Source organism: Panthera pardus, unplaced genomic scaffold (assembly GCF_024362965.1).
Source record: "Panthera pardus isolate Hobbes unplaced genomic scaffold, ASM2436296v1 HiC_scaffold_20, whole genome shotgun sequence".
Taxonomy (NCBI): Eukaryota; Metazoa; Chordata; class Mammalia; order Carnivora; family Felidae; genus Panthera; species Panthera pardus.
The window spans coordinates 32,280,790-32,300,215 of record NW_026526766.1 but is presented as its reverse complement, the minus strand read 5'-3'; the positions used below and the strand labels follow the sequence as shown (position 1 = coordinate 32,300,215).

At 37.4% G+C, this 19,426-nt stretch overlaps 1 protein-coding gene, 1 long non-coding RNA gene and 1 pseudogene across 21 annotated transcripts in view; 2 read left to right on the top strand and 1 right to left on the bottom strand.

Annotated features, from left to right (window-relative positions):
* The window catches only part of LOC109260120 (uncharacterized), a 70,182-nt gene extending 67,505 nt beyond the window's left edge, over positions 1-2,677 (top strand). For both annotated transcript variants that reach the window (XR_002076877.2, XR_002076878.2), the window contains exon 5: positions 2,373-2,677. This is a non-coding gene — a long non-coding RNA (uncharacterized LOC109260120). The remainder of the gene's footprint in view (positions 1-2,372) is intronic.
* The window catches only part of KDM4C (lysine demethylase 4C), a 437,058-nt gene that overhangs the window by 377,505 nt on the left and 40,127 nt on the right, over positions 1-19,426 (bottom strand). For 18 of the 19 annotated variants that reach the window (XM_053907888.1, XM_053907903.1, XM_053907887.1 and 15 more), the window contains 2 exons: positions 13,564-13,739; positions 5,734-5,848 (listed from right to left, as the gene is read on the bottom strand). In XM_053907888.1, the coding sequence (XP_053763863.1) occupies positions 5,734-5,848; positions 13,564-13,739 (291 nt within the window). Of the gene's footprint in view, positions 1-5,733; positions 5,849-13,563; positions 13,740-19,426 lie in introns of those variants that run through there. The other variant, XM_053907900.1, reaches the window with a different exon arrangement.
* Positions 11,202-12,775, top strand: LOC109260113 (prolyl hydroxylase EGLN2-like; annotated as a pseudogene).

Sequence of the window (19,426 nt, the reverse complement as noted above, 5' to 3'; positions counted from 1 at the left end):
GTGAAAAAAGTCATAATACATAAATGAATGAATTAGGCTATGCTCCAGTAAAACTTTATTTATAAAGACAAGCCAAAGAGAGAATCTGACTGTCAAGCCATGCTCTGGACTGTGTCACCATATGCCTTTAACAGCCTTGGTATTTCTATTTAAAAAACAGTAACTTGTTTAAATCATGTGACTGTTACTATTGCCCTAGTCTACTGCCCATGGTACCAAATGAGATTCCTTAGTATCAAAGGAAATTAAGCTCTGAAAGAAGTGGCAGAATGAAAAAGGAACCAGGGCACCTGGGTGGCTCAGTCATTAAGCATCCGACTCTAGGTTTCAGCTCAGGACATGATGTCATGGTGTTTGGGATTGAGCCCCATGTCAGGCTACACACTGACAGCACAGAGCCTGCTTCAGATTCTCTCTCTCCTCTCTCTCTCCTCTCCTTCTCTCTCTCTCTCTCTGCCTCTCTCCAGCAGGCATGCACTCAAAATAAAATAAACTTTAAAAAAAAATTGAAAGAGGAACCAACACTCATGCCCTGGGATCTCCAAGCCATTCTCCCTTTACTATCAAGGCTGATTGTTCTCAACTAGACCTTCATGAACACCCTCATCTCTAATTCCTGTGTTGTATTCAAGACTGATAATCACTAAAATGGCACCTCTTTGCCCAAAAGATTTGCCTTGTGCTGCAAGACAAACATTTGAGCAGGTGGGGTCACTATAGCACCACAGGTCGGGGACCATACCTACAGCCCTGTCTCCAGCCTGGAGCAGATCCCTTCCCCACAGATCACACTATTCCAGATTGGTCTCACCCTCTTCTAGCTGAAGCTCATAGAAAAGCCTCCAAATTCAGTGTGGTCTTACCCACAAATTTGCCTAATTCCTGCCCCATCCTCCTTTCTGCTTCCTTTACCTTACTTGAACTTACTCATCTAGGCCAAGCTCAGATGTCCTCTCTCCTCTAGCAAGTGTTCCTTCAGTGCCAAGCTTACTCTCAGTGTGTCTCCTCCTGGCTCCCTGGAACCCTACACTTGCTTTTATGGCCAATCTCATTATACTTTATTGCCCCTCTAAGCCTATGAATAATTACTTGAAAACAAGGCTCCTTATTCATCTCTGTACCCTACACAAACTGTTTCTCTCACCTCCCCACACCCTCTCCAAGAACTCCCAGACTCACCAAAAAAAAAAGCTATGGTTTTTCAATCATTCTCCTAAAATGGCCACAACTAGACATTAGGGGGAAAAGTGAACTACAATTTGATGACCATAATTCCTTCCAAAATAATGCCATGAACCATATCAAACCAGTTTTCAATATAATTTAAATATTGAGCCAAACAGTTAAACAATTCAAGGATACAATAGAAAAAAGCAAAACAATGCTTTTTCAATGCACATTCGTTGTGATGATTTCAAACACTGCTAACAGTTGTGGGTTATTGGTACACTCACTCTTTGTCACTCTCTTTAATGCACTCTTTCTCTTGTTACTCTCCATCTACCTCAAGGGGGCAAACAAGTTGTTTTTCATTTGTCTGAATTATGGTGTCATAAACATGATTGGTTTTGTTTACCAGTAGCAGTCTATAACATCTCTCTCATCTTTCTGTATGCTCCAAAAGCTTTGAAAATATCAACTCAACTTTGGAGCTACTAAATGTTCCCTCAGAGCCTACACAAATTCCATAAAATACTATGCCTTGTAGGTCCTACCAAAATGACAGATTCCTGACTTCAGAACATGGAAATGATAAGGATGCTTTAAAATGTCATGTTTATAAACCAGTGGATTTTGTTCATTGGATTTTAATAACTAAAGTTACTCAAATCTGAAGTCTAAAGTCAATGTTCGTTGAAGCAATGCCAATGTGTAACTGGTTTTCAAATACAAGCAGCACATTGCTAAGCACAGGAAACCAAAGTCCATCAGCCTCTTCTGTGCCATAAACAATTATGTTATTTCACTATCAAATATGGAAAGCTAATTCAGGGCATTTTTATGTTAATTATTCTGAAAACTGCCCCAGATATACTGCTTCTAACTCTTAATTATATATGCAAAAAGGAACAAAGAGGCCAATGATCCCACAGGGTGGTTAGAAAAAAATAATTTACAGGGCACCTGGGTGGCTCAGTCGGTTGTGCATCTGACTTTGGCTCAGGTCATGATCTCTCAGTTGACAAGTGTGAGCCCCACATCAGGCTCTGTGCTGACAGCTCAGAGCCTGGAGCCTGCTTCAGATTCTGTGTCTCCCTCTCTCTCTGCCTCTCCCCTGCTCATGCTCTGTGTCTCTCTGTCTCAAAAATAAATAGACATTTTTTTTTAAATTTTAATAATAATAATTTACACAAAATTTCATTTCATTTTAGGTCACTCAGACATGCAACCTCTCAGTCCAGAATCCAGATGATTCCTCAGCTGAATCTTCCTCTCAGAAGCCTGAAAACTTGCCATCATACCACATGGAAGAAACCAGAGAAGGCACAAAATAAACCATCAGCTCGGGGAATTTGTGGTTGACAACAACCTAGTTTTACACATTTCTACAACTAAGAGATTAACTCTACATAATTGTTTCCTTAAAACTGATAGGGGAGGTAAGAGCACCTGGCAGCCCCTCTACTAGCCTAGGAACTTTGGAAATATCTCCCTAGGTCTCAAATATAAAATGTCAACAGTATTTACTCTGCCTTACTCATTCCAATGGAAATCCCACAGAAGCTACTTTCATAAGACAAGGTGCCATGGGAGCGCCTGGGTTACTCAGTCGGTTGAGCATCTGACTTCGGCTCAGGTCATGATCTCACAGTTCGTGAGTTCGAGCCCCACAGATTCTATGTCTCAGATTCTATGTCTCCCTCTCTCTCTGCTTCTCCCCTGCTTATGCTCTGTCTCTCTCTCCTTCAAAAATAAATAAAAACATTAAAAAAATTAAAAAAACAAAAGACAAGGTGCCATGTTCTGTAAGGAAGCCTGTTAATGGTGCTCATTTTCCCAGATATAAGTAATCATAACATGTTAAGCTTAAAAATGTATCTGTTATCACTGAAGAATAAATCATTAAGAATAAACTAGAATTGAAATAAATATATATATATAGCAATAATCTAATACAAATTACAATTTGGCAATCTAAACATGGCAGGAACTAGAATTCACTGAATGATCTTCTAAAATGCAATATTAGAAAATGTTTCTAAAGTCAAAAACTGTTAAAACTTCCTTGGTGCTTTGGGGAAACGCACACTAAGGTGCAATCACGTGCATATGTATATACACACTCACATAAAATGAAAAGCCAAAGGAAATCATAAAGAGGTTGTTTCCGTTTGGTAAGCTTATAGGTAATTTTTATTTTTGTCTTCATATTTGCCTATATTTTTTCATTTTTCCACATAAGGATATGCTACCTTAATAAACAAATTCTCAACACAGAATTTACTTGTATTAATGAAAACCCAGAAGGGCAATGGGGAATGTTTTCTCTTTTTTTTAACTTTATTTTAGTATTTCAAACATACACATATTTAAAATGCCATGTATTATCATCTAGTGCCATCAATTACCAATATTTTGTCAATCTTCTTTCAACTATATCCAAACAATTTTATTTTCTAAAGTATTTTAAAAACAAATCCCAGACCCCATGTCATTTAAACTGCATATGTTTAAATGTGTATCTTTAATTAATAAAAAAATATAGTCACTATGCCATCATTATATTTAATAGGACAACAATATTTCCACAGTATCATCTAATGTCTAGTCCATATTCGGAAATGAGAATGTTCCTTTCAATTTAGAGATCCATCTAGAAAATTTTAAATTGTGCCACTATTTCATATCTAGAATGTATAAAGAACTATAAAGCAGTAAGAAAAGCATGACACAAAATTAAAATATTCAAGAGTCTTAAAAAGGTACCTCAATAAAAGGGAAAATCCAAACAGTCAATGAACATAAGGGAAAAAAATCACAATGCAACTTAAAACCACAACTACAACACACACCCAACAGAATGGCTAAATTTAAAAGACCAACAATACCTAATATTAGATAGGATGTGAACAATGGGGAATCTGAAAACACTGCTATAAGAAGGTGCAAACTGGAAAAGAGTTTTCTTCTGAAGCTAACTATGTACATACCCTATAACCACTACGAGGCATACACCCAATATAAACACACCATTCCATGCTCAGGGAAACATGTGCAGAACATCCATGAAAGTTTTGTTCATAAAAGCAAAAACTAAAACAACCAACATGACCCTTGGTGGCACAACAATAAATACACTGAGGCATATTCATACAATAGAATATTACAGAGCAAAGAAAATGAATGTAAAAAATTTAGAAATGTTTATAAGGTATGAAAGAAGCCAGACAAAAAGAATATACACTGAATGATTCTGGTTATATAAAATTCAGAAACAGAATATAATGAACTATAAAGAAAAGAAAGAAGTGACTGCCATAAAGTCAGAATAGTGATTATCTTTGGATAAAACATACGACGAGTGAAGGGGATGTGTAGGGGAACTCTAGTATGCTAGTAAATATATTCCTTGATGTCAGTGATGATACACAGATGTTCACCTTGCAATAATTCATGAAGCTTTAAGTTTCTGTTTTGTGCACTTTCTACCTTATTTTATGTTTCAAAATACAAAAAGTTTAAAAATATTATAATAACTGATTCGGGCAAAGATTATCAATGGATGTAAATTCACTGGGTGAAAGGCTGCTGGGATACAGGATAGTTATCTAGCCTCTAAGTATCACTCTATAAATCACTAATTATAAAGAGAAATTCTTGACTGGATCCTTTAGATTGGAGGAAACCCAGTTTACAAATATTATTGGCAAAATTAGGATCTCATGAATGTGATCTGTATATTAGATGATATTAAAACACATGCTGAAATAATTAAAGTTGAACTATCAAAATGTCTGCAACTTACTTTCAAATGTTATAGCAGAGAGACAAAGAAAGAGACAAAGGGAGACAATGGCAGAGCAACAGAGAAACAAAGGAAATGAGGCAAATATTAACAACTGGTGAATCTAAATGAAGAGTATCCAAGTGTTCATTGCACTACTCCAACCTTTCAGTAGTTAAGACATTTCTCAAAATAAAAAGAAAACAAAAAACAAAACAAAACAAAAAAACAGCATTTACATGTATTACCAGGAGGCAAAAAGGACTGGTTTATTTCAAGCATGTTATGGCCACATAAGTAATACTGGAAAGCCTATAATAATATGTACTTTTTAAAAAAGAGAAAAATTCTCACAATTTGTGGGAAAAAAAAGGAGAATAAACCTATTCAAATATAACTTTTTTAAATGACTAGGGGAAAACTACTAGAAGAATACATATTAAAATACTGTTTTAGCCTTAAGGTGGTATTATGAATGGATTATATTTCCTGTTTTCCAAATATTTTTAAAAGGTGTTTTGCTTAAAAAAATTTTAGTGTAATTTAAAGATCAGCCAGATAACCACATAATATATTACTGTTGAACAATTTCAGATATTTGTACCAGTAGGTGGTTTCAATCTGACAAATACCAGCAGCAGAAATCCTGATGTGTCTTTATTTCTTCTTGTCCTATGAGGAATTATGGATCACACAAAGCATAACAAATGACTACTTCTCATGTATCTAAAATGGTAACAAAAATAGGAAATGTGTCCTTTACAAAATCCATTACACTATAAATATACCTCATCATATATGCTTCCATTAATGTCTGCGCCATAGATGGGTGCTACGAAAGTTAAGTTCTTCCAATACTTGCGCTCCAAATCTTCATAATCCAAGTATCTTGGAGTACAGTATCTGCAAAAGGTAAATTAAAAGAGCACAAACCATATGACAATTATAAGATTTTCTCCACCCATATGTCTCAAATCATTTTACTTTTTAATTTTTTTTAATGTTTTATTTAAAGAGAGAACACGAGCAGTGGAGGGGAAGAGAGACAGGGAAACAAAGAATCTGAAGCAGGCTCCAGGATCTGAGCTGTCAGCACAGAGCCCGACGCAGGGCTCAAACTCGTGAACCACGAGATCATGACCTGAGCCGAAGTCAGACACTCAACAGACTAAGCCACCCAGGCACCCCTTCTTAAATCACTTTCTAAACAAATCTTATCAAAATGAAAACACTGCAACAACTCATGTTGTCAAATCTAGTAAGTAAATATACCAATGTATTTATCATAGATCTCTGAATACTCTTAAGATTCCTAAATAACTCTTTATAATATCTTTATATTTTTGACTAGTAAGGAAAATATTCTCATAAAAGTACCAAATATATAAGGAGAACAGTTAAAAACTCATTAATTTATCTTTCAAAATATTTTCTAAAATCTTTAACCAATTATACTATACTAAATTTTACAGGATTAGTTAAATAAAAGGGCTTAAATAAAATACAGAATACAAAATAAGGTAGATTTTCCTATGCATTGACATTAATATTTCTCCACAGTGAATTAATAAGCAGGTTACAGAATACTATGATAATATTTATGTAAAAAAATATCTATAACTGTACTCAAATGGTCAAAAAGAAAATATATACCATATTATTAATATTAATGTTTATCTTTCACACTGGAATTACAGAAAGGCACTTGCTTCTCTGTCCTATTTGGATTGTGAACAAATAATCCTATATTAATATACACACACACAAACACACACACACAAAATACCATTATTTCTACATTTAAAAAGAGAAATCAAATGAAGAAGGTAATGAAACAGTTTGTTTAGCAGTAAAAAGAGTGTTTAGCAGCAGGAGCAATCCCAATAAAGCCTACTGAACATTTTAGAATGAATAACTGTAGAACAAGCAAAATCAATATACACTATACTGGGACCCCAAACTGGTTATCTAAGCAATAAGCAAGAATACCAAACAATTTAACAACTGTATTTGAAATACAGAATAATTTTCTGATTTACTCAAATCATTAGAATTTCAACAGGACAGCCAAAAATAAAAGGGATGGGCATGAAAGCATCATTAACTCCACTGTATTTCACCACTTCAGTTAGTAGGTTCCAGTAGTAACATGAATTCTAGGCACAAGCTAAGCAAGCTAACCAGAGTTCAGACTCAAGCGATAAAAAAGGTAACAGAGATACTGTTTATTTCGATTTACAGAGAAATTTGTTGGACTTTGGATACAGAAGTCCTAAATTACCTTTCACTATAAGATGACCTAAAGAATCTATCACACTATTTACTACTCAATCATGATCAATTTTTAACAACCTATAACTTTAAAAAGGAAACATATGGTTCAGTATTGGCTACTGAGGTTGAATTCTAAGATCTATGAATATCTGAAACAAACAATGATTCTAAACTTGAAAAAAAGTGACCAGTTCACTCAGTTGGCTACAGATTTCATCCCTAATGGAATGCCAAACAATCACAGCTGCCCCACAAATCCAGTGTCAATTTGCTCAAAAGCAATCCAACCATTCCTTTTCTCTAGAACCTTTTATTCACTATATTACAATTGTTAAGAGATAGGTGTCCAGAACAAGCCTGCCTAGAGCTTTGAATCCAGGCTTTGCCATATATAAGCCATGTAACCCTGGGCAGAGGACTGAATTTCTCCAGACCTCAGTTATTCCTCTATAAAACAGGATAATATCAATTGAATTACTGTGAGCATGCTATCACATAATTATGTAAAGCACATAGCTCCACTCCTAGAAGAAAGTATAGATCAGTAATGTAAGTGATACAAGAGAGCATATTACTTACCTCCATAAAGTTTTATTATAGTAGTGCTATGTTGGAGGTTTCTAGATTTTCGTTGGATTAAGTTGTGTTGTCAACCAAATGAGCATGTTATCCTGTCTACTGTTTATACCAAGCACATTATACAAGGACATGTACTGAATGAAGGAAACCAGATGAACAGAAAAACCAGGAGGATGCCTCCTGCCTCCCATGAAAATTAACCCCACCTCAGGACCATCCTACAACCACAATGAACACCATTTGACACTAGTACAGCTGTAAGTGAACAAGCAAGAGCCTTGGATTGAGGCTTAGAAACCCATTTCATTGCCATTTGAAATAAATTTCCACATGGAATTGGCAGATGAAATATAAAAAGAGAATTCTCAAAAGTATTTTAACATTGTAGCAATTATAACAAAATTAATCCAACTAAAAAATAAACTTTAACATGGAATAACCTTTCATGCAACTTATAATATATTTCACAACTAAAAAAAGAGCCAATTATTTTTAAAAATCATTTTTAAACTTCAGAAAGTCAAGAAATGTACATTCTGTTATTAAGAAAATCACAACAATCTGTCCAATAATTGACACCACCTCAAGTATATTTTGGCTTTCATGGCACTAATCATTCAATCAACATATACTGAAATAGGACCTACTATATCCCAGATACTGTACCAGGTATTGAGTATAAAGTGGTACACAAAACAAACAACATCACCTGAATGGCTATCTTCAGGAACAATCTACAAACAAGCCATCTGCGCAAAAATTGAACAGATATATAAACAAAGTAAGTGCCCAGTAAATTAAATTCCCTCTAAATAGAAAACTAATACCATGCTCAGGTAATCACATGGGCTACAGATGATGATCAAAGTTTCTCTATGACAAGAAAAAAAGGTCTTCCAGTCTCTTTTCTCATCAATATTTTGAATTACCATGTATTATTAACAACTATTGTCTCTGGGTGTTAAAATTCTGTGTTTCTAAAATGTTTGAATTTTCAAATAAGAATGTGTTACTTTTGTAACTAATGAAAACATTTCTGACCATCTTCAAAATCCATCTCAACAGCACTACAAAATGAAATCATTCCTATCCTGATTAACAACCACAGAAGTCTTATTTTCCTTTGAAACTCCATGGCACTTTGAGCTTTTCGTGTGGTGATTATAAATGATTACTAAAGGTATTAACAAACATTTCCTAGTAAGTATAGTCTGATTACTTTCAAGTACAAATTGTCTCCTGGGGTGCCTGGGTGGCTCAGTCGGCTGAGCGACCGATTTTGGCTCAGATCACGATCTCACAGTTCGTGGGTTCGAGTCCCACATCAGGCTCTGTGCTGACCACTTGCTCAGAGCCTGGAGCCTGCTTCAGATTCTGTGTTTCCTTCTCCCTCTGCCCCTCCCTGCTCACGCTTTGTCTCACTCTGTTTCTCAAAAATAAATATATGTAAAAAAAAAAAAATTGTCTCCTAAAATATCAAAGTAGCCAAGCAGATGTTCCACTAAATGAACCTATTTAATTAACACTTTAAAAATGACTCTGGAAATGGGTGCTAGAAGATAAATAACAGAACACAGTAAAACATTCATACTTATAAAAACTTGGGTAAATTTTCTTCCACTATCTTGTTTCAATAGCATTGCACTAGTAAGTTGTTAAAAGAGTTCTTAAAAGAGTTTGAATACAAACTAGTCCAGTCAGTGATAAAAGTTTCACATCTCAATTAATGAGATCTGAAACAATGAGGCTTTACTAATGCTTATCAAAAATTTAAAAGAAGCAGGGCACCTAGGTGGTTCAGTCGGTTGAGCGTCCAACTTCGGCTCGGGTCATGATCTCACAGTTTTTCAGTTTGAGCCCTGTGTCGGACTCTGTGCTGACAGCTTGGAGCTTGGAGCCTGCTTCGGATTCTGTGTCTCCTCTCTCTGCCCCTCCCCTGCTCATGCTCTGTCTCTCTGTCTCTCGATAATAAATAAACGTTAATTTTTTTTTTTTTAATTTAAAAGAAGGGACTCACATTAAATATAAAAATTTCAATTCCTTTGAAATAACTACAATGCTCCATAGAAACTTTATACACACAATTAAAGGGTGCCTGGGTGGCTCAGTCGGTTGAGCGTCTGACTTCGGCTCAGGTCATGATCTCACGGTTCATGAGTTTGAGCCCCACATCGGGCTCTGTGCTGACAGCTCAGAGCCTGGAGCCTGCTTCAGATTTTGTGTCTCCCTCTCTCTCTGCCGCTCCCCCACTCACACTCTGTCTGTATCTCTCTCACAAATAAACATTTAAAAAAAATTATACATAGAATTAAGATTCTTCAAGTACCATGAAGTGCTTACTATGTCAAATATAAATTTCTTTTAAAAGGATATAAACTAAATTCATCCAAAGAGCATAATTTCACACACACCTATCCAGAGAATTTAGGCAATGTTTTTTGACTGGCTGATTAGTTGGTTGGTTTGGGGTTCTAATTCTTTTTTTCAAATTAATGTTTTGATCTAGGGTCTTAACTACCATAACAGAAACTTTTTTTAAAAAGGTAATTTAGGGGCACCTGGGTGGCTCAGTCAGCTGAGCATCCAACTTCTGCAAGGTCATGATCTCACAGTTCGTGGGTTCAAGCCTTGGGTCACGCTCTGTGCTGACAGCTTGGAGCCTGCTTCGGATTCTGTGTCTCCCTCTCTCTCTGCCCCACCCCACTCACGCTGTCTCTCTCTGTCTCTCAAAAATAAATAAACATATTTTAAAAATTTTAAAAAGGTAACTTAATAACTGTAGTGGTTTCTAAATATGTTCATAAATTCTTTAATACTCCTCCTTTCAAGAAGTGGAGCTTAATTCTCCTCCCCTTAACTATTGGATTCACTTTGCAACTGGCTTGTAAGAAACAAAATAACACAGAAGGGATAGTCAAGAAACAGATCATGAAAAGATACTGTGGCTTCCATCTTGGTTACTCTCTTGGATCACCAGCTCTGGAAGAAGCCAGCTACCACAACATGAAGAGCAGTCCATGTGGCAAAGAACTCAGGACTCTAGCCAATAGCCATGTAAGTGGAGCAATCTTAAAATAGGATCTTTCAGTCACAGTCAATCTTTCAGATGATAACAGCCCCACCCTCCTAACATCTTGACTGTAACCTCACGAGAGGCCCTGAGCCACAGTCACCCAGCCACGCCACTCCCAGATTCCTAACCTTCAGAAACTAAAATATTAAATAAATGTTTATTGATTTAAGCTATAAGATTTGGGGTAATTTGCCACACAGCAATAGGTATAATTACAATAATGCTAATACAATAATGGTGGCCCTCTAAGTCATTCAAGGGTTTTCTTTTTAAATTATTCATCTTCTAAACATATAATTTATCATCTGAGACTTAAACACTGTCAGGGGTATGGCATGGTGTATGGCACTGGGTAGCAGGTACAACCAACAGTGCGGAGAGCAGAGAAAAATGCTCACCACCCTGATGGGTCCTTTCCCAGGCCCTAAGGGCAGCAGAGGACTTGGTGACCTACAAGTGACCACAAGGCACAAGAAGAGTCTCTGCTGCCTTCCCTGCCTCACCCTGCCTCACACCAGGCTCAGCCACCCTGTCCCCAGCTGCATCAAGTGGAGGAGGCCGAGTTAGAGGAGGGTGGCACCATGAGCCTGGGCCGTGTCCTTCATATCGGGGGGATGAAGACACTGCTGTCATGGACAACCCAACCCATGCCAGCCACAGTCCCTAAGTGAGGCTCTCCCAGGTTCTGTGTCTCAGCCCTTGGATCCTGGCTGGGCCAAGATTGGTGTGAAGAGTTACCTGCCCTGTCCCCTGCTACCCTCCCACCACCAATCAGGAGCATCTGATCAGGCCTTGGTGGGGAGTGGGACTCCCAGGGCCACAGCCACTTCCACCACAGTCAGCCCCCTGAGGGAGAGCTTCAGCAGGCAGGATGGTGGTGAGCTGCAGCCTCTGTAGAGTAAGGGCACTGCAGCACAGATCACCAAGGAGTACTAGCAACTGGTGGCCCAGGGAGCCCTGCTTGAGGTCCCCAAAGGGAAATGGGCAGCAGCAAGTAGCCCTTGGGGTAGACAGGAGAACCAGGAAGCAGAGGCCAAAGGGACGGGCAGCATGGGCTGCAGCAGTGGCAATGGGGAGACCAGTGTGGGGCTCACAGTGTGGGAGGAGGGACTACCCATCATGCCCAAGTACCTGGCCCCGGACTATACTGTATCCTGCAGCATCTGTATCAAGGAGAACTTCCTGGGGGCAGCACTGGATGGCCATGTGCTGGCTGAGGCAGAGGCCCTAAAATAGAGTGGGCACCAGCATGATGGGCAGCTAGTGAGCCAATGGGCTATTTCACCATGCAGCTTCTGCAGGGACCAGACTGCCTGAACAGAAGGCCATGAGCCTAGCTGTCAAAGCACTGGGGTCCTCATGGCCCACATGGATGCTATAATCTGTCCCTATGTTGGGTGCTAGGTGGCTATGTCATCCACAGGCACAATCAAGGCCATGGTGGTATGTTATTCAGTCAATAGGCTGGGGAACATGAAGCATGCTGACAATCCACATGGCAGTGGGCACTGCATCACCTGTTATCTATTACCTGAATCAGAACTGAGACATAAAGGTGCATGGCAGGCTACTGCAATTCTTCCCTGAGAGCTGGACTGTGGTAACCAATATCAGAAGGTCTGATCAGCGGAACCCCCATGAGGTGAAACCAGCCTATGATACCAGGTATGCCATCACTGGTATGCCATCGGCTAGCATCTGGGCAGAATTGTGTCCAAACACCTGTGTCATAGCCAACTACACCCACATACTGGCCATCCTCAGAGCTGCATGAACAGACAGCTTGCCCTGACTTTGGGAAAGCCTTTGGCCCCATGCTGTTGGCCCAGAAACCCACCAATCTCAGTGCCTGCTTCCTTTTCTGCCACTGTTGCTACTTCCAGCTTTGCCTCTGTCTTGCCTAGTATGGAGGGCTCATCTGACACTGAAGCCAAAGGAGAAGGAAAGACTTCTGCTGCCTGGTAATGGGGCTGGGATTGTGACCTGGGCAGGGGCCAGTGTTGGGAGCTACTGGAGCTGGGGGGCCTGTGGCTTACCCTCTATGGTCCTGCTTCTCTAAGGTGTGAAGAGCTAAGGGGGCATTGCCACCTCCCACCAGGATACAGGTTTGGGGGCTGGGGATATCATGGCCTCTTGCTGGTAAAAATTTGTTGGGGGTGGACAGTATTCCCAAGCCCCCAACTCCAAAAGCCTGGAACGTGAAGTGACTCCCCAACCACATGGCTATGGTACCTTTTGGAATACGCTGCCACTGTGTGGACAGGAAAAAGGTGCTGGGAGGAGCATGGGTGTGAAAAGTCCTGTCAGCCAAGAAAGAAATAAAAGTTTACCTCAGAGTTGCCAAAAAAAAGGAAAAAAAAAAAAGATTTAAGCACTCTGACACAAAGAAGAAAATTTGCCTAACAAATATGAATAATGTGTAGAATCAAAATCTCAGGGCAACTAAAATATAGAAAAAACCATTTATAGATATTATGAATAAGATGATAAAACGAGAAACAACTTCCTCAGGAGTAAACTAAATGTAATCAGGCAACCACCTGACGAAGAGAAAACAGGAACAGTTAAATGAAAACTGAAAGAAGATATGCAGAAAACCACTGCTTTTCATCCCAAGCTCCTCTATTTGGTTTCCTCCCATGTTCATGTATATCTCTGAAAAAAATAAAAACAGCAAACCGCATGCACTCACTTGCCACTGTTAGCCAGCTGCCTGAACTCTTTCACTGTCATGGCTTTTTTCTGGATGTTGTATTGAGTGAACAGTCCCGACTGCCCTGTGACCATCTGCTGAATCGGTGCTGGAATAAGCAAATTATCAATGTCATCATAGCACTGCCTTGGCTTCCATTCCCGAGGAGGAATCACCTAAAAATAAAATAATAAATAAAATATTATCTGGAAAATATTCCAAAGGAATACAAACAAAGAATTTCTCAGCATTTCTATAACAAATGCGTAAAAGAACAATGAGGATGCAGATGAAGGGAAATACTTGCATTCTCTTAAATATTCACCTTACTGATATGATTTTTTAGAAATAGCAAAACTTATTGTGCACTATACCAAATAGTACTTTTATATCAACTATACTTTTATCAACTTATTTTTTAGTTGATACTATTAACCTCTCAATTTTAAAGGTAAAATGAAGAGATACATAGAAGCAAAATAACTTGAAGTTCAAATAATGCCTATATTAATATGATAAAAAATAAGTAAACATTTGTTTAGTCAGTATTATTCTCTTTAAATACCTCTCACACAATACAGCAAACAGCATAGTGGTTGGTGTGTTAGTAAATGTTTAACAATCAGTTTCCAGGAAGGTAGAGAAAACCCTGGTTTGTAGCTCTTGCTTATTTCCATGATGTAATTATTCCCACCATGGCTAATTTGAGCTTACCAACATGACATAACTGAACACAAAGTTAGAAAGAGACGTGCATTATCAACTTTTATGTTCCTGTATGAGGTTGTTCAGCACACCACTCTTTTCCAACACTATTTAAACACTTGGTTATTAACAATGAAAAGATTAGGGGCACCTGGGTGGATCAGTTGGTTGAGCATCCATCTCTCGATTTCAGCTCAGGTCATGATTTCAGGGTTATGGGATTGAGCCCTGCGTCAGGCTCCACACTGAGCATGGAACCTGCTTAAGATTCTCCCTCTCTCTCCCTCTGCCCCTCTGCCTCACTCACACTCTCGCTTTCTCTCTCTCTAAAATAAATAAATAATTTTTTTTTAAAATTGTCTTTTAAAAAAATTTTTAAAAAAACAATGAAAAGATCATTAACAATAAGACCAAAAACATATGTTCATGTGATTAAAATTAGAAGGGACAAAGTTATAAAGTCATGATTTATAGCTGGAATTTATTCACCTTTAGAAATTGTTTTAATTTTTAAGATAAACTTTAAAAAATTAATCGCAAAACATAGCACACGTTAATAAAATGCACAATCACAAATATATAACTGTGAATTATTATAAAGCAAACACCAGAGTACCTCCAACTGCCCATCAAACACATCCCTTTCTTGCCCAAAAGGTAACCACTCACATAGCATTTATGATATTCATTTCCTTGCTGGAGTTTATAGTTTTATGCCTGGGTATGCATCCCAGCACCGTTTGTTTTTTTTTTTTTTTTTTGAAATGTACGGAAATATAATCATCCATATATACATATCTTCTTTGAGGTTTATCTTTTCTATTTCACTCAATATTTTTGTTAGGGGTCAAATATGATGGCCTATGATTATGGTTCATGAGTTTGAGCCCCGCATCTGCTTCTACACTGTCAGCATGGAGACTGCTTGGGATTCTCTCTCTCCCTCTCTATCCTGTCTATCTGCCCCTCCCCTGCTCTTGTGCAAGCTCACTCACTGTCTCTAAAAATAAATAAATTAACTTTATTAAAAAAAAAACACATATTATGACCTACATAGCTGAAGTTCATTGATTTTCATTCCTACTCAATATTCCTTCATACAAATATTTATCCATAAATGGATGACCATTTAGTTGTCACTTGTTTTTTTCTGTTTATTGGCTTTTGCAAAGAACACAGCTATTAATAATATTGCATGCATCTTCTGCTGCATATGAGCACACAGTTCTCTAAAATAAACTCGTATACACAGACACTCCTAACAGTGAAATTATTGGGACATAGGATATGTATAGATCAAATTTAACAGTTATTACCAATAACTCCCACCAGCAGTGTATGGAGCATTCCTGTTGCTTCACATCTTCATCATCACTTTATATTGCCGATCATTTAAATTTTAGTCTTTCTCATAAGTTCTATAATGGTAGTCAATTGTGGACCTTATTTGCATTTTCTTAATTATTAAAGAAATCTCTTTATATATTCCCTATGAATATCCCCTTTTATAAAGTGCTTACTCAACTCTTAACCATCTTACTACTACACTGTTGGTCTTTTTCTTCTTAATGTATAGGAATTCTTTATATAGTCTGGTTATTCTTGGATCATGTATATATACATTTGCAAATATCTATATGTATATGTGTGTATATATCAAGTATCTTCTCTTACTCTATAACTTGCCCTCCAACCTTAAGAGTATATTTTGATAAACATTAAGTTCTTAATCTTAACAAAATCCAATTTGTTCATTTTGCTGCTTTGACCTTTGGTTTAAAAAAAAAAATTTCCTACTCTGGAGCATGAAGGCATTCTATGTTATACTATAAGTGTTTTAAGGTTTTGTCTTTCATATTCAGATCTACAGTGTTCCTGCAAGTAGCTTTTGTGAAAACTCTAGGTCAAGCTTCATGAAATGAGAAAACGGGGACAGAAGAATGAGTGATTTGTCCAATGTTACACAGCTGATAAAACACAGTATTTACTACCAAAAAAAAAAAAAAAAATCAACAGGGCACTGTCGAATCTAAAGTTAATTTAATTTTCATCAGCAATACAGAGATATTTCACATTTTATTGCATCCAAGGTATGTTAGTTTAAAGTGAGAATAGAGGGATGCCCAGGTGGCTCAGTGGGTTAACCATTTGACTCTTGGTTTCAGCTCAGGTCACAATCTTACAGTTCATGAGTTCAAGTCCCATGTCAGGCTCAGCACTGACCGTGCGGAGCCTGCTTGGAATTCTCTGTCCCCCTCTCTCTGTGCCCCTTCCTTGCACACATGCATGTACATGCACTTTCTCTCTCAAAAATAAATAAACATTGAAAAATAAAGTATTGGGTATGTGTTGTTGTTTTTTTTAATGTTTATTTCTTTTTGAGAGGTAGAGACAGAGTGGAGCAGGCAGAGAGTGGAGAGGCAGAGAAAGAGAGAGACACAGAATCTGAAGGAGGCTCCAGGCTCTGAATTGTTTACACAAGTCAGACACTAAACCAACTGAGCCACCCAGGCGCCCCTTGAGTATATGTTTTCAATAGCATATAATATGATTGTCTCTATTCTCACTTTTTTTTTTATTTCTTTTTGAGAGAGAGAGACACAGCAGGGGAGGGGTAGAGAGAGAAGGAGAGAGAGAGAGAGAATCCCAAGCAGGAGCTACACTGTCGGCGCAGAACCCAATGTAGGGCTTGAACTCATGAATCGTGTGATCATGACCTGAGCCAAAATCAAGAGTCAGACGCTTATTCAACTGAGTTACCCAGGTACCCCCATACTCAATACTTTAAAAGAATATGGATAATCGTACCAAATGGATATGGATAAATACATTAAATTGTCTTCATAATATACTGAAAGGGAAAAAGGTTATAAATGCTAACTTTTTCATCAGAAATAAGTGCAAGTAATTCAAACAAATAAACATGGATTGATTCAGGCTCTTGTTTAGAAATAAATACATCTACAATCAAAATTAATATTATATTTAGAGCTTAGTATTTTCCTGTCTTGTGAAAAAAAAGTTTTGTAGCAATTTTCTAAATTTAGAGAATTTTAATTTAGAACATTAAACATTATCTTTCTAAATATTTCATGTATGTGTTCACACTTACTTTTGATAAAAATGTTCAGACAGAACTTTAAAAATTTGTAAGTTCAGGTCTATAACAAAAATCTTACTTTTGGACTATAATTTTAAGTATCAACACATCAGATTCTCTTACACAGGAAATGGAAGCACAACATACTTAGGGTTTTAAAACATTTCAAAGTTAAACTTTTACAATCAGTCTAACTGAAGGAAAAAACTATTCCTCCTAAAGTTTACCTTCTTGATTATTCTATCAAAACGAATACATACATGTTATTTTATTTCACCATTTCCCCAATCCCAGCCTGGACTGGATATCCAATAGTAATTTTCTAACTGAAATCTATATTTGTACTACTTACGTTGAAATAAATTGCTATTATCACCATTTACCTACTGAGGAAGAAGCAGGAAGGGGAAGAACAGTGCATCTTACAATCTTTCTTCACACTTTAAGGACACAAAATTATGTAATGTGCATAACCTATAGCCCAGGGTAGTCTATGTCCAGATTACTGTTGTGGAATAATTTTATCCATTTCATATGTAATTAAAGGTTCATCATAATCCTTCTCCACAAAAACAATGTAAGTTTTACATTTAATTTAAAGAGACTGACATTCTTTACTTTCCCAACTTGACCACCACCTTTTACATAGAAGTCAGGGTGTCAAATCTCTCACTATGGAAATAAAAATTAAATCCAAAGTATAAATCTAAAAAATGTTGATTAAAGAAAAATCTAAGGCCAAAGTCACTACTATTGGAACTACTGAACCATTTTCTCCAAATCATATTTTAAGAGCAATTCATTAAATTGTGCATTAACAAAGAATCTCATAAGTGGTTCTGTCTCCAGGACTTGACCTCAAAGCAAACTAGCAGCATTAATATAGTTTTGATTTTTACAATTTGATTTGGTGAAGTTTTACATGTTTGCTATTGCTGCAACTTCCAGAAAAAAAAAAAAAATGGTAAGTAGGTGAAACTGACTTTATGTGACTTCATGTAAAAGATAACACAAATGGCCAAAAAATCCACAAAAAAAATCCAAAAAAAAAAAAAAACCAGTTCATTGTATTCCTAGTATAAGTAAAAGAAAATTATCACAAGATTGAATAAATGAATTTCTCCAACTTTGTCAATAAATCTCACTAAAAAAAAAAAAAAAAAAGTGTCTAGGGGCGCCTGGATGCCTCAGTAGTTAAGCATCTGACTTCAGTTCAGGTCATGATGTCACAGTTCATGACTTCAAGTTCCACATTGGGTGAGCTCAAGCCCCCCTTTAGGTGAGCACGAGCCTGGCTTCTGGTGAGCTCAAGCCCTGCTTTGGGTGAGCCGTGCTTCTCTCTCTCTCTGCCCCTTCTGGGATTCTCTCTCCCTCAAAAAAAAAAAAATGTCTAGACTCAGGTGTGTTTTGTTCAACATTCAGAAACTAATTGCCATTCATAATGCCAACAGCAGCAAAAGTGTACCCTGTGAGCCTGCAACTCCCTTGTGAGGGTGTGTGTGTGCTACTTCCCCGCCTAGTGTTACTAAATGTGCCACCCTACCACAGGACACTCACTAATCTCAGTGGAACACAGTAAGATCTATGTTTTCAAGAAACAAAAAGCAAGAAAAACAGGACAAAGGGCTGCATTCAAAGCCCAGAGAAGGGGACAACCTGTCACCCCCAATTTCCCTCCACCTAAATAAAGCCCAAATCCTTGCTAACCCACTACTAGTTTATGATCAAAATTATATGTGTCAAATGATTCTGAAATGACATTCTCTTCAACTCAAGAATTATTTTTCTCTTCAAAGATAATCCGGTGTTGAGGTTCCATAAAGGAGTTCTTTAAGAGCTAACTCAATAAATAGGTTAAAGTAAGGATTCCTCACCTGAGAAATTCATTATAAACCTCTTTACTTTTCTCTTTGTTTTATCTTTAGCTTCCTTTTCTATCTCTCACCCACCTCTAATAAACCTTCGTTCTACTTCATATCACCAAATTTTAAACCTTTTCAGGAGGGACTTGAACGATACATAACAAACTGACAGACCTCAGGGGATAGATGCCAGCAC